We start from the raw sequence: 14,932 nt of genomic DNA on the forward strand, positions 1-14,932 counted from the left end.
CAACCTCTTTTTATCAGCACATTATTCATATTCTAAACCTAAATCACTTAGGTCTAAACTAGATATTGGAGGCAAGCATGTAAACTGTAACCTTCGTTAAAAGTTGAAAATTCACTTTGGGACGAAGAGAGTAGAGACGGGAGATGCTTAGACTTTTCGCTGCTGCAAATCACTTCCCCAACCAACTGGGGAAACGGCAGAGAACCGAGGAAGGACGAAAAGGAAATATATCAAACACTTTTATTTTCAGAGCAGACAACCAACCACAAGACACAACCCACCTCGGCTGCGCAGGACATTTTAGTTAGCTGAGGGGGAGAGAACGCTTTTCTAACAGCCAAACCAGGCCATGGAAGGAAATGACCCCTCTGTTAAAAAGAAGAACCAGCTCCAACCCCATCAAACTCCTCCCAAGAACCAGCCGCTTTATAAAAGGGGGCAACGAGTCGGAGCCGTGATGGGTTGGTGGCCAGGGGGCTTCCTGAGACCCCCAGAGGATTTCTTCAAGGATCCGGCAGCGGCAACCAGCAAATTTGCTCTCCCAGGAGGCCTTCGGCAGGAGCGAAGGCAGGATCCGTCCCCTTCCGCTACACCACATTCTTCAGGTTGCCTGCAAACATTATTATTATTTATTCAACTTCTACACCGCCCTATACCCGGAGGTCTCAGGGCGGTTCCCAACAAGACCACAACATATAAAACCAAACCAAAAGTAATAACCCAATAACCCCCATAAAGCCACATTCTAAAAGGGTTTGGATGTCAATAAGATCAGGAACGTTTTTGCCTGGTGACTAAAGGTGTATAATGAAGGCGCCAGGTGAACTTCCATGGGGAGAGAATTCCACAGACGGGGAGCCACTGCAGAGAAGGCCCCGTTTTCATGTTGCCACCCTCCAGACCTCTCAAGGAGGCGGCACACAGAGGAGGGCATCAGAAGGTGATCTCAAGGTCTGGGTAGGCTCATATGGAAAGAGGCAGTCCTTGAGGTATTGCGGACTTGAGCCATTTAAGGCTTTATAGGTAAAAACCAGCACTTTGAATTGGGCCCGGAAACTAATCGGTAGCCAGTGCAGTCAGACCAGGATCAGTGTAAGATGCCCAAACCGTCTTGCTCTGGTGAACAACCTGGCTCTGAATTCTGCACCAGCTGAAGTTTCTGAAACATTTTCAAAGGCAGCCCTACATATAACGCATTGAAGTAATCTAACCTTGAGGTTACCAGAGCACAGACAACAGTAATTTGGCTATCCCAGATAAGGCAGGGATTGCCAAATTGGGCCCAGAAGCTAATCGGTAGCCAGTGCAGTCGGGTCAGGATCAGTGTAACCGTCGGGTAAGCAACTTGGCTGCTGATTTCTGCACTAGCTGGAGTTTCCGAACCGTCTTCAGAGGAACCGGCATATTGCAGTAATCTAACCTTGAAGTCACCAGAGCACAGACAACAGTAGTTAGGCTGTCCGTGTAGCTGGGCCACCAGCCGAAGCTGATGGAAGGCACCCCGGGCCACTGAGGCCACCTGAGCAACATTCGCAAAGCCCTCCCTTTTACCTGGAGAAGAAAGGCGGGAGGTTTTTCAAAGGAGGGGCTGGAGCAATAATTTAGCTGAGATTCCTGCACTGCAGGGGGTTGGACTAGATGGCCCCAGGGACCTTTCCACCTCTACAATCCCATCTGGAGACACTGGTGTCAGGAGTGCGTGCAGGAGCCAGGTCCTGTGACCAGTAGGACTCTGCAGGACTGGGGCCTTCCTAAATTTGTTCTGAAGAGGCAAGGCGCGGCCGCACAGGTGAGGCCAATTGGTAACTCACAGCACCTGGTGGCAAGAGCCGGGAAGGGATATAAGGTCAGAATTTCCCTTTGGCTCTTTGCCACAGCAACATGCTTTCTGCCTTGTTGTGTTTGGTTCCTTGATGCTCAGACCCCTGCCTTCGTGACCCCCTGCTTCTTGACCCTCGGACTCCTGCCTTTGTGACTCCTTGCTCCCTGCCTTCATGACTTCTTGCTTCTTGACCCTCGGACCCCTGCCTTCGTGACCCCCTGCTTCTTGACCCTTGGACCCCTGCCTTCATGACTTCTTGCTTCTTGACCCTTGGACCCCTGCCTTCGTGACTCCTTGCTTCTTGACCCTTGGACCCCTGCCTTCGTGACTCCTTGCTTCTTGACCCTCGGACCCCTGCCTTCGTGACTCCTTGCTTCTTGACCCTCGGACCCCTGCCTTCATGACTCCTTGCTTCTTGACCCTTGGACCCCTGCCTTCGTGACTCCTTGCTTCTTGACCCTTGGACCCCTGCCTTCGTGACTCCTTGCTTCTTGACCCTCGGACCCCTGCCTTCGTGACTCCTTGCTTCTTGACCCTCGGACCCCTGCCTTCATGACTCCTTGCTTCTTGACCCTTGGACCCCTGCCTTCATGACTCCTTGCTTCTTGACCCTTGGACCCCTGCCTTCGTGACTCCTTGCTTCTTGACCCTCGGACTCCTGCCTTCGTGACTCCTTGCTTCTTGACCCTTGGACCCCTGCCTTCGTGACTCCTTGCTTCTTGACCCTTGGACCCCTGCCTTCGTGACTCCTTGCTTCTTGACCCTCGGACCCCTGCCTTCATGACTCCTTGCTTCTTGACCCTTGGACCCCTGCCTTCGTGACTCCTTGCTTCTTGACCCTCGGACCCCTGCCTTTGTGACTCCTTGCTTCTTGACCCTTGGACCCCTGCCTTCGTGACTCCTTGCTTCTTGACCCTTGGACCCCTGCCTTTGTGACTCCTTGCTTCTTGACCCTTGGACCCCTGCCTTCGTGACTCCTTGCTTCTTGACCCTCGGACCCCTGCCTTCGTGACTCCTTGCTTCTTGACCCTTGGACCCCTGCCTTCATGACTCCTTGCTTCTTGACCCTTGGACCCCTGCCTTCGTGACTCCTTGCTTCTTGACCCTTGGACCCCTGCCTTCGTGACTCCTTGCTTCTTGACCCTTGGACCCCTGCCTTCGTGACTCCTTGCTTCTTGACCCTCGGACCCCTGCCTTTGTGACTCCTTGCTTCTTGACCCTTGGACCCCTGCCTTCGTGACTCCTTGCTTCTTGACCCTCGGACCCCTGCCTTCGTGACTCCTTGCTTCTTGACCCTTGGACTCCTGCCTTTGTGACTCCTTGCTCCCTGCCTTCGTGACTCCTTGCTTCTTGACCCTCGGACCCCTGCCTTCGTGACTCCTTGCTTCTTGACCCTTGGACCCCTGCCTTCATGACTCCTTGCTTCTTGACCCTTGGACCCCTGCCTTCGTGACTCCTTGCTTCTTGACCCTCGGACCCCTGCCTTTGTGACTCCTTGCTTCTTGACCCTTGGACCCCTGCCTTCGTGACTCCTTCCTTCTTGACCCTTGGACCCCTGCCTTCGTGACTCCTTGCTTCTTGACCCTTGGACCCCTGCCTTCGTGACTCCTTGCTTCTTGACCCTTGGACTCCTGCCTTTGTGACTCATTGCTCCCTGCCTTCGTGACTCCTTGCTTCTTGACCCTCGGACCCCTGCCTTCGTGACTCCTTGCTTCTTGACCCTCGGACCCCTGCCTTTGTGACTCCTTGCTTCTTGACCCTTGGACCCCTGCCTTCGTGACTCCTTGCTTCTTGACCCTTGGACCCCTGCCTTCGTGACTCCTTGCTTCTTGACCCTTGGACCCCTGCCTTTGTGACTCCTTGCTTCTTGACCCTTGGACCCCTGCCTTCGTGACTCCTTGCTTCTTGACCCTCGGACCCCTGCCTTCGTGACTCCTTGCTTCTTGACCCTCGGACTCCTGCCTTTGTGACTCCTTGCTCCCTGCCTTCGTGACTCCTTGCTTCTTGACCCTTGGACCCCTGCCTTCGTGACTCCTTGCTTCTTGACCCTCGGAACCCTGCCTTTGTGACTCCTTGCTTCTTGACCCTTGGACCCCTGCCTTCGTGACTCCTTGCTTCTTGACCCTCGGACCCCTGCCTTCGTGACTCCTTGCTTCTTGACCCTTGGACCCCTGCCTTCGTGACTCCTTGCTTCTTGACCCTCGGACCCCTGCCTTCGTGACTCCTTCCTTCTTGACCCTTGGACCCCTGCCTTCATGACTTCTTGCTTCTTGACCCTCGGACTCCTGCCTTTGTGACTCCTTGCTCCCTGCCTTCGTGACTCCTTGCTTCTTGACCCTCGGACCCCTGCCTTCGTGACTCCTTGCTTCTTGACCCTCGGACTCCTGCCTTTGTGACTCCTTGCTCCCTGCCTTCGTGACTCCTTGCTTCTTGACCCTTGGACCCCTGCCTTCGTGACTCCTTGCTTCTTGACCCTCGGACCCCTGCCTTTGTGACTCCTTGCTTCTTGACCCTTGGACCCCTGCCTTCGTGACTCCTTGCTTCTTGACCCTCGGACCCCTGCCTTCGTGACTCCTTGCTTCTTGACCCTCGGACCCCTGCCTTCGTGACTCCTTGCTTCTTGACCCTTGGACTCCTGCCTTTGTGACTCCTTGCTCCCTGCCTTCGTGACTCCTTGCTTCTTGACCCTCGGACCCCTGCCTTCGTGACTCCTTGCTTCTTGACCCTCGGACCCCTGCCTTCGTGACTCCTTGCTTCTTGACCCTTGGACCCCTGCCTTCGTGACTCCTTGCTTCTTGACCCTTGGACCCCTGCCTTCGTGACTCCTTGCTTCTTGACCCTCGGACCCCTGCCTTTGTGACTCCTTGCTTCTTGACCCTTGGACCCCTGCCTTCGTGACTCCTTGCTTCTTGACCCTTGGACCCCTGCCTTCGTGACTCCTTGCTTCTTGACCCTTGGACCCCTGCCTTCGTGACTCCTTGCTTCTTGACCCTTGGACTCCTGCCTTTGTGACTCATTGCTCCCTGCCTTCGTGACTCCTTGCTTCTTGACCCTCGGACCCCTGCCTTCGTGACTCCTTGCTTCTTGACCCTCGGACCCCTGCCTTTGTGACTCCTTGCTTCTTGACCCTTGGACCCCTGCCTTTGTGACTCCTTGCTTCTTGACCCTCGGACCCCTGCCTTCATGACTCCTTGCTTCTTGACCCTTGGACCCCTGCCTTCGTGACTCCTTGCTTCTTGACCCTTGGACCCCTGCCTTTGTGACTCCTTGCTTCTTGACCCTTGGACCCCTGCCTTCGTGACTCCTTGCTTCTTGACCCTTGGACCCCTGCCTTCGTGACTCCTTGCTTCTTGACCCTTGGACCCCTGCCTTTGTGACTCCTTGCTTCTTGACCCTTGGACCCCTGCCTTTGTGACTCCTTGCTTCTTGACCCTCGGACCCCTGCCTTCGTGACTCCTTCCTTCTTGACCCTTGGACCCCTGCCTTCATGACTCCTTGCTTCTTGACCCTCGGACCCCTGCCTTCGTGACTCCTTGCTTCTTGACCCTCGGACCCCTGCCTTCATGACTCCTTGCTTCTTGACCCTTGGACCCCTGCCTTCATGACTCCTTGCTTCTTGACCCTTGGACCCCTGCCTTCGTGACTCCTTGCTTCTTGACCCTTGGACCCCTGCCTTCGTGACTCCTTGCTTCTTGACCCTTGGACCCCTGCCTTCGTGACTCCTTGCTTCTTGACCCTTGGACCCCTGCCTTCGTGACTCCTTGCTTCTTGACCCTTGGACCCCTGCCTTCGTGACTCCTTGCTTCTTGACCCTTGGACCCCTGCCTTCGTGACTCCTTGCTTCTTGACCCTCGGACCCCTGCCTTTGTAACTCCTTGCTTCTTGACCCTTGGACCCCTGCCTTCGTGACTCCTTGCTTCTTGACCCTTGGACCCCTGCCTTCGTGACTCCTTGCTTCTTGACCCTCGGACCCCTGCCTTCGTGACTCCTTGCTTCTTGACCCTCGGACCCCTGCCTTTGTGACTCCTTGCTTCTTGACCCTTGGACCCCTGCCTTCGTGACTCCTTGCTTCTTGACCTTTGGACCCCTGCCTTCGTGACTCCTTGCTTCTTGACCCTTGGACTCCTGCCTTTGTGACTCCTTGCTCCCTGCCTTCGTGACTCCTTGCTTCTTGACCCTCGGACCCCTGCCTTCGTGACTCCTTGCTTCTTGACCCTCGGACCCCTGCCTTCGTGACTCCTTGCTTCTTGACCCTTGGACCCCTGCCTTCATGACTCCTTGCTTCTTGACCCTTGGACCCCTGCCTTCGTGACTCCTTGCTTCTTGACCCTCGGACCCCTGCCTTTGTGACTCCTTGCTTCTTGACCCTTGGACCCCTGCCTTCGTGACTCCTTGCTTCTTGACCCTTGGACCCCTGCCTTCGTGACTCCTTGCTTCTTGACCCTTGGACCCCTGCCTTCGTGACTCCTTGCTTCTTGACCCTCGGACCCCTGCCTTTGTGACTCCTTGCTTCTTGACCCTTGGACCCCTGCCTTCGTGACTCCTTGCTTCTTGACCCTTGGACCCCTGCCTTCGTGACTCCTTGCTTCTTGACCCTCGGACCCCTGCCTTTGTGACTCCTTGCTTCTTGACCCTCGGACCCCTGCCTTCGTGACTCCTTGCTTCTTGACCCTCGGACCCCTGCCTTCGTGACTCCTTGCTTCTTGACCCTCGGACCCCTGCCTTTGTGACTCCTTGCTTCTTGACCCTCGGACCCCTGCCTTCGTGACTCCTTGCTTCTTGACCCTCGGACCCCTGCCTTCGTGACTCCTTGCTTCTTGACCCTCGGACCCCTGCCTTTGTGACTCCTTGCTTCTTGACCCTTGGACCCCTGCCTTCGTGACTCCTTGCTTCTTGACCCTCGGACCCCTGCCTTCGTGACTCCTTGCTTCTTGACCCTCGGACCCCTGCCTTTGTGACTCCTTGCTTCTTGACCCTTGGACCCCTGCCTTCGTGACTCCTTGCTTCTTGACCCTTGGACCCCTGCCTTCGTGACTCCTTGCTTCTTGACCCTTGGACTCCTGCCTTTGTGACTCCTTGCTCCCTGCCTTCGTGACTCCTTGCTTCTTGACCCTCGGACCCCTGCCTTCGTGACTCCTTGCTTCTTGACCCTCGGACCCCTGCCTTTGTGACTCCTTGCTTCTTGACCCTTGGACCCCTGCCTTCGTGACTCCTTGCTTCTTGACCCTTGGACCCCTGCCTTCGTGACTCCTTGCTTCTTGACCCTTGGACCCCTGCCTTTGTGACTCCTTGCTTCTTGACCCTTGGACCCCTGCCTTCGTGACTCCTTGCTTCTTGACCCTCGGACCCCTGCCTTCGTGACTCCTTGCTTCTTGACCCTCGGACCCCTGCCTTCGTGACTCCTTGCTTCTTGACCCTTGGACCCCTGCCTTCGTGACTCCTTGCTTCTTGACCCTTGGACCCCTGCCTTCGTGACTCCTTGCTTCTTGACCCTCGGACCCCTGCCTTCGTGACTCCTTGCTTCTTGACCCTTGGACCCCTGCCTTCGTGACTCCTTGCTTCTTGACCCTCGGACCCCTGCCTTCGTGACTCCTTGCTTCTTGACCCTTGGACCCCTGCCTTCATGACTTCTTGCTTCTTGACCCTCGGACTCCTGCCTTTGTGACTCCTTGCTCCCTGCCTTCGTGACTCCTTGCTTCTTGACCCTCGGACCCCTGCCTTCGTGACTCCTTGCTTCTTGACCCTTGGACCCCTGCCTTCATGACTTCTTGCTTCTTGAACCTCGGACTCCTGCCTTCGTGACTCCTTGCTTCTTGACCCTCGGACCCCTGCCTTCGTGACCCCCTGCTTCTTGACCCTCGGACCCCTGCCTTCGTGACTCCTTCCTTCTTGACCCTTGGACCCCTGCCTTCATGACTTCTTGCTTCTTGACCCTCGGACTCCTGCCTTTGTGACTCCTTGCTTCTTGACCCTCGGACCCCTGCCTTCATGACTCCTTGCTTCTTGACCCTTGGACCCCTGCCTTCGTGACTCCTTGCTTCTTGACCCTTGGACCCCTGCCTTCGTGACTCCTTGCTTCTTGAACCTCGGACTCCTGCCTTTGTGACTCCTTGCTCCCTGCCTTCGTGACTCCTTGCTTCTTGACCCTCGGACCCCTACCTTCGTGACTCCTTCCTTCTTGACCCTTGGACCCCTGCCTTCGTGACTCCTTGCTTCTTGACCCTCGGACCCCTACCTTCGTGACTCCTTCCTTCTTGACCCTTGGACCCCTGCCTTCGTGACTCCTTCCTTCTTGACCCTTGGACCCCTGCCTTCGTGACTCCTTGCTTCTTGATCCTCGGACCCTTGACTTTGAGACTCCTTGCTTCCTGACCCTTGGACCCTTGGCTTCCTGACTCCTGGCTTCTAGCTTCCCGTTCCTGCTCCCTCCCCACCATCTTGCCCCCGGTCCTGACATCCCCAGCCAGGACTTCGATCGCCCATGAACCGGACCGTGACAACTGGGATTTGATCCCTTCTGCACACAATTCACTTGTTTTGCCAGTGGACGGCGCCCCTTCGCTGGGAGCCAGGCTCATTGGCAACCTGCAACCTCCTTCACCCAGGTGAAGAGGGCAGGACTCACCTTTAATGCAGCTCAGGATTTCTTGGATTCTCTGCGGCTCGTTGCGGTCCAGCCTGCAGCTTGGTGTAACTTCCAAGACGTAATCAGGGCCGTATTCTGTGAAGTACTGCCAGAGGAGGAAGGAAAGGGTGAAAGAAGGAAACAGGAGCCGCTCCTGGCAGATCTAAGAGAGGCAAGACGCACCCAGGGAGGTAACCCATGTTGCATGCGAGCCTCTGACTTCACAAGCAAAGGGCTGTTTCCTCTCCCTGGGAAAAGAAACCTACCCTCTTGCCCTAATCACCCACCGACCTTACATATGGCAAACTCTTATATGCTAATAATAATATTATTATCCTGGTATGCCCTGCGGGGGACGCAGGTGGCGCTGTGGGTTAAAGCCTCAGCGCCTAGGGCTTGCCGATCGAAAGGTCGGCGGTTCGAATCCCTGCGGCGGGGTGCGCTCCCGCTGCTCGGTCCCAGCGCCTGCCAACCTAGCAGTTTGAAAGCACCTCTGGGTGCAAGTAGATAAATAGGGACCGCTTACCAGCAGGAAGGTAAACGGCGTTTCCGTGTGCGGCTCTGGCTCGCCAGAGCAGCGATGTCACGCTGGCCACGTGACCCGGAAGTGTCTCCGGACAGCGCTGGCCCCTGGCCTCTTAAGTGAGATGGGCGCACAACCCCAGAGTCTGTCAAGACTGGCCCGTACGGGCAGGGGTACCTTTACCTTTATGCCCTGCAGAGGACCTTAAGGTCCACAAATGACAACACTTTGGAGGCCCCAAGTCGCAAGGTGGTTAGATTGGTTTCAACTAGGGCCAGAGCCTTTTCAGTACTGGTCCCAACTTGGTGGAACGCTCTGTCACAAGAGACTAGGGCCCTGCGGGATTTGACATCTTTCCGCTGGGCCTGCAAGACAGAGCTGTTCCTCCTGGCCTTTGGTTCGGACTCAGTCTGACCCTTATGTTTCCCTTCCCTTGTGGTTTTGATCTATGGGCTACTTTTAAAATGAGGCTGCATTTTAAATTGCATTTTAAATTGCCCCCCCCCCCATATTATGTTTTTACTGTAATTTTACTGGTGTTAGCCGCCCTGACCCGGCTCTGGCTGGGGAGGGGAGCGTATAAATAAAATGTATTATTATTATTATTATTTATTTTATACCCCGCCCATCTGGCTGGGTTTCCCCAGCCACTCTGGGCGGCTTCCAACGGAATATTAAAAACATTACAGCATCAAACATTAAAAACTTCCCTAAACAGGGCCGCCTTCAGTTGTCATTTAAAAGTAAAATAGTTGCTTATTGCCTTGACATCTGCTGGGAGGGTGTTCCACAGGGCAGGCACCACCACGAGAAGGCCCTCTGCCTGGTTCCTTGTAACTTGGCTTCTCGCAGGGAGGGAACCACCAGAAGGCCCTCGGTGCTGGACCTCAGTGTCCAGGGAGAACGATGGGGGTGGAGACGCTCCTTCAGATATACAGGACCGAGGCCGTTTAGGGCTTTCAAGGTCAACACCAACTCTTTGAATTGTGCTCGGAAACGTACAGAGAGCCAATGAAGATCTTTCAGGACTGGTGTTATTTGGTCTCAGTGGCCGCTCCCAGCACCAGTCTAGCTGCTGCATTCTGGATTAATTGCAGTTTCCGAGTCACCTTCAAAGGGAGCCCCACGTAGAGCGCATGGCAGTAGTCCAAGCGGGAGATAACCGGAGCATGCACCACTCTGGAGAGACAGTGCACAGGCAGGCAGGGTCTCATCCTGGGTACCAGATGGAGCTGGCAGACAGCTGCCCTGGACACAGAATTGACCTGCACCTCCATGGACAGCTGTGAGTCCAAAATGACTGATCTTCTGACGCTGATCTTCTGTTCCAGGGGGAGGAGGATGGGAATGAGGGGAACTTGTTGTCTGGTTTATACGTTGACAAAAACCAATTTATTAGAATCATAGAATCATAGAGTTGGAAGAGACCCCAAGGGCCATCGAGTCCAACCCCCTGCCAAGCAGGAAACACCATCAGAGCACTCCTGACATATGGTTGTCAAGCCTCTGCTTAAAGACCTCCAAAGAAGGAGACTCCACCACACTCCTTGGCAGCAAATCCCACTGTCGAACAGCTCTTACTGTCAGGAGGTTCTTCCTAATGTTTAGGTGGAATCTTCTTTCTTGTAGTTTGGATCCATTGCTCCGTGTCCGCTTCTCTGGAGCAGCAGAAACAACTTTCTCCCTCCTCTATGTGACATTCTTTTATATATTTGAACATGGCTATCATATCACCCCTTAACCTCCTCTTCTCCAGGCTAAACATGCCCAGCTCCCTTAGCCGTTCCTCATAAGGCATCGTTTCCAGGCCTTTGACCATTTTGGTTGCCCTCCTCTAGACATGTTCCAGTTTGTCAGTGTCCTTCTTGAACTGTGGTGCCCAGAACTGGACACAGTACTCCAGGTGAGGTCTGACCAGAGCAGAATACAGTGGCACTATTACTTCCCTTGATCTAGATTAAAAGGGGACTGGAAGCACTGGCTTTTGTATTTTTGTTTCTGAGTAGCTAATGCTAATCCTGCAAGACAATTTTGTGCAAGCAAGCAAGGGCACCTCCTCTCAACACAACCCATCTGATTTGGGCTGTCTTCTGAAACCCTTTGGAGAGGATGGCAATGTAACAAGGCAACATGACTTAGAGGTCTCATACGCTTTGGTTCTCAAACTCCGAAAACCCAGAAGTGTTCTGGTTTGCGAACGTTTCTCGGAAGCCGAACATCTGTTTCGGCTGTCGGCTATTGTTTCCGGGGCACCTGCACCAATCAGAAGCTGCGCCTTGGTTTTTGAACATTTCGGAAGTCGAATGGACTTCCGGAATGGATTAAGTTTGGTGCTTCTGTTTTTGCCATTTATTTTTGTTTTTGAGGCGTTTCAGTTCTTTTTTCTTTTTTTTTTGTGACTGCGTGGAACCTAGTTCAGCTACTGACATTGATTGTGTGACTGTGGGAATGGATAAAAGCCCCCCATTCAAACACTGACTATCATCAGTGCAGGGAAGAAAATAATTAAATTTTCATTTTTATCATCTACAATACTGTCTTATTTATTTTATAGTACTGTACATTGATTATTATGGGACGCGGGTGGCGCTGTGGGTAAAACCTCAGCGCCTAGGGCTTGCCGATCACATGGTCGGCAGTTCGAATCCCCATGGCGGGGTTAGCTCCCGTCCTTCGGTCCCAGCTCCTGCCCACCTAGCAGTTCGAAAGCACCCTTACGTGCAAGTAGATAAATAGGTACCGCTTTATAGCGGGAAGGTAAACGGCGTTCTGTGTGCTGTGCTGGTGCTGGCTCGCCAGAGCAGCTCCATCACACTGGCCACATGACCCGGATGTGTCTCCGGACAGCGCTGGCCCCCGGCCTCTTAAGTGAGATGGGTGCACAACCCTAGAGTCGGACACGACTGACCCCTAAGGGCAGGGGTACCTTTACCTTACATTGATTATTTCTTTCATTTTATGGATCAACATTCTCATTAGTAAAATTCATGTTAAACTGCTGTTTTAGGGGTTGTTTTTAAAAGTCTGGAACAGATTAATTAATTTTGCATTACTTTCTATGGGAAAGCGCACCTCGGTTTTGGAACGCTTTGGTTTTCGAACGGACTTCCAGAACAGTGAGTTTGAGAATCAAGGTACCACTGTATTGTTACTGAGGTCCACTTCCTAGAGCCTTCTGGAAGTTCCCCTAATGTGAGAAGCGAAGTCACAGCGAAAGAGGCAGAGGGCCTTCTCGGTAGTGGCACCTACGTTCTGGAATGCCCTCCCATCAGATGCCAAGGAAATAAGCAGCTGTGTTACATTCAGAAGCCATCTGAAACCTGTCCTGTATTGGGAAGTTTTCAATGTCTGACACTTCACTATTTTTATATATGTTCTGCTGGAAGCCACCCAGAGTGGCAGGGGCAACTCAGCCAGATAGGCGGGATATAAATAAGATTATAATATTATTGTTGTTACTGGAATGACTCTTGGCAAAAGGCTGGGAGGGGTTTCTGCCCAAGAGGAACGGGTCGGTTCTTCTGCATAGCTAAGGCCTCACCTTGTGATCCGGGATTTCGGAGGGCAGCGTTTTCCCTAAGATGACCGCCGTCAAATACGCCCAGCAGCGAGCCGTGTTGGCGAGATGGTAGCCTCCTGCCTCCAGGAGCGAAGGAGCAGGAAGTCCGGAAAGGGAGGAAAGAGGAGTTAAAGAAATTGTATAAAAGCACATTTGTTAAAAAAACCAGAAGCATTTCTATTAGGTATAGTAGCAAGTGAAGAAATTTCAAAGTGAGACCAAAAACTGTTCATGTATGCAACAATGGCAGCAAAGACTCTTTTAGCCCCAAACCGGAAGCAACAGGAATTAGACGATAAAAGACTGGCAGGTGTAGATGACTGAATATGCAGAACTGGCGAAACTGACGGGGGAAATCCGAAACCAATGAAATCTAGCTTTCCAAAAAGACGGGAGTAAATTTGTACAATATTTGTTTTTGTTTTTTTATAAATCATTTTTATTAGTTTTCCAATAAGAACATCCAATTAACAAATCCATCAAATCATAATCCAATTAAAAAGAATAAAATAAAATACAAAACAGCCAAATTATTAATTTAAAATAATTGTACAATATTTGAAGGACAATTGCAAACAGTTAACAACATCAGCAGGGTTGAGCTAAGAAGACTTGTAATGTTAAGGATTCTTATTTTTTATATTTAATGAAAAACGTGATAATTGGAAGGAACGAAAAGGAAACAGAAAGAGGTACAAATGCTATGACATAGAAAGGAATTATGAAAACCACGAGGCGGGAAAGAGGGAAGGCGACCAGGTCGTATGAGCAAAGACCAATGTGATTAACAAGGATGTATTCAACTATCATGAAACGGAAACCTGATAAAAATATTATTAAAAAAAGAAAGAGGAGGAATGAGGGGTGTGGAGGAAAGGAGCCCGTTGCGAGCCGCTCTGCCTATCCTCTGCATTTGCAGGTGAGGCGACAGGTGAGCTGGACTGCTGTCTTGTCTCGATAATGGACTGGATGACAGCCAAGAAACTGAAGCTCCATGCAGGTAAGACAGATGCTGAACTGGATGCGTGGGAAATCACCTGCCCTTGATGTGGTTACACGCCCTCTGAAGGAGCAGGTACATAGCTTGGGGGCACTCCTGGGTCCTTTGCTGTCGCTTGAGGCCAGGGTGGATAAAAATCAATGGTTTGGGTTTTTTTTTAAATAAAAAATTGGATTTTTAAAAATTCAAATCGGATTTTTTAAAAAAAAAATTAATTGGATTTTGAAAATAAAATGCTTTTGGAGGAAAAACCTTTCTAAAGATAGTTTTCTACTGAAGTTGCATTATACAAAAGTTAGTAATTTGAAGAAGTTAATTTTATTAGAAAGTGGATATTGGAAAACTGCTAAAATGAGATTTAATGAAAATCAGTTAGGAAGGATTTGAGGAAGTCATTTAACACTGGAATTTAATTTGGATCTTTGATTGGAAGATGTATGTTTGTTTTTTGTTTGTTTTATATATGTTTTGTTTTTTGTGTTGTGCTGTATTTGTAATAAATTTGGAAAATTTATTTAAAAATTGGGGAAAAAAGAAGTTGCATTATACAGTGGATGCTTGGGTTATGAACGTGATCTGTGTGGGATGCACATTCGCAACCTGCAGCGGCGCGTCTGCAGACACGCAGGTTGAGATTTGGCGCGTCTGCGCATGTGCAAAGCGCGATTCCCAAAACCCGGAAGTAACCTGTTCCGGTACTTGCGGGTTTCGGCAGGTCCATAACCCGAACAAACACAACCTGGAAACGTCTGTAACCAGAGGTATGACCGTAGTCCAAAGGCTACATCCATCAGGAAATAAGGATTTGTTTTAGGTTTTTCATGTGTGCTAAAACTGCGGCCTCCTCCACTCACCTCCTCCCAGGACGAGGGTTGGGCGCTGCCACTGTAACACGTACTTCAGGCACCGGCCGACCCCTTCGGGGGTCAAGTTGAAGGAGCACATGGGGTCCCCAGCGATGGTGTCCGCCCCCAACTGCAGGACAACGGCCTCAGGGCTGAACGCTGCGTAGACCTCCTTCAGGACACTGCAGGGAGAGGAACGAAGACCCCCATTACCCGGAGGGCAGGCAGGTAGGAAGCCACTAGCAGCAGAGGTTGTTAATAATAATAATAATAATAATTTATTATTTTTACCCTGCCCATCTGGCTGGGCTTCACCAGCCACTCTGGGCAGCTTCCAACAAAACACTAAAATACAATAGCCTATTAAACATTAAAAGCTTCTCTAAACAGGGCTGCCTTCAGATGTCTTTTAAAAGTCTGGTAGTTATTTTTCTCTTTGACATCCGGTGGGAGGGCGTCCACAGGGCGGGTGCCACCACCGAGAAGGCCCTCTGCCTGGTTCCCTGTAACCTCGCTTCCTGCAGGGAGGGAAAAGCCAGAAGGCCCTCAGCGCTGGAA

General features: G+C 52.0%; 1 protein-coding gene across 4 annotated transcripts in view; it reads right to left on the reverse strand.

Annotated features, from left to right (window-relative positions):
- The window catches only part of HDAC8 (histone deacetylase 8), a 43,995-nt gene that overhangs the window by 17,787 nt on the left and 11,276 nt on the right, over window positions 1-14,932 (reverse strand). Inside the window, exons 8-11 of one of the 4 annotated variants that reach the window (XR_014555643.1) lie at window positions 14,384-14,556; window positions 12,512-12,610; window positions 8,448-8,553; window positions 227-610 (exon numbers count right to left, since the gene is read on the reverse strand). Coding sequence is in view for 2 of the 4 variants with exons in the window: in XM_083700794.1 (XP_083556920.1) it covers window positions 588-610; window positions 8,448-8,553; window positions 12,512-12,606; window positions 14,384-14,556 (397 nt within the window). In the remaining 2 variants the exon portion in view is untranslated. Of the gene's footprint in view, window positions 1-226; window positions 611-8,447; window positions 8,554-12,511; window positions 12,611-14,383; window positions 14,557-14,932 lie in introns of those variants that run through there. The other 3 variants (XM_083700794.1, XR_014555642.1, XM_083700795.1) reach the window with 3 other exon arrangements.

The sequence above is a fragment of the Podarcis gaigeae genome, assembly GCF_964106915.1.
Source record: "Podarcis gaigeae genome assembly, chromosome: 10".
NCBI classification, from domain to species: domain Eukaryota; kingdom Metazoa; phylum Chordata; class Lepidosauria; order Squamata; family Lacertidae; genus Podarcis; species Podarcis gaigeae.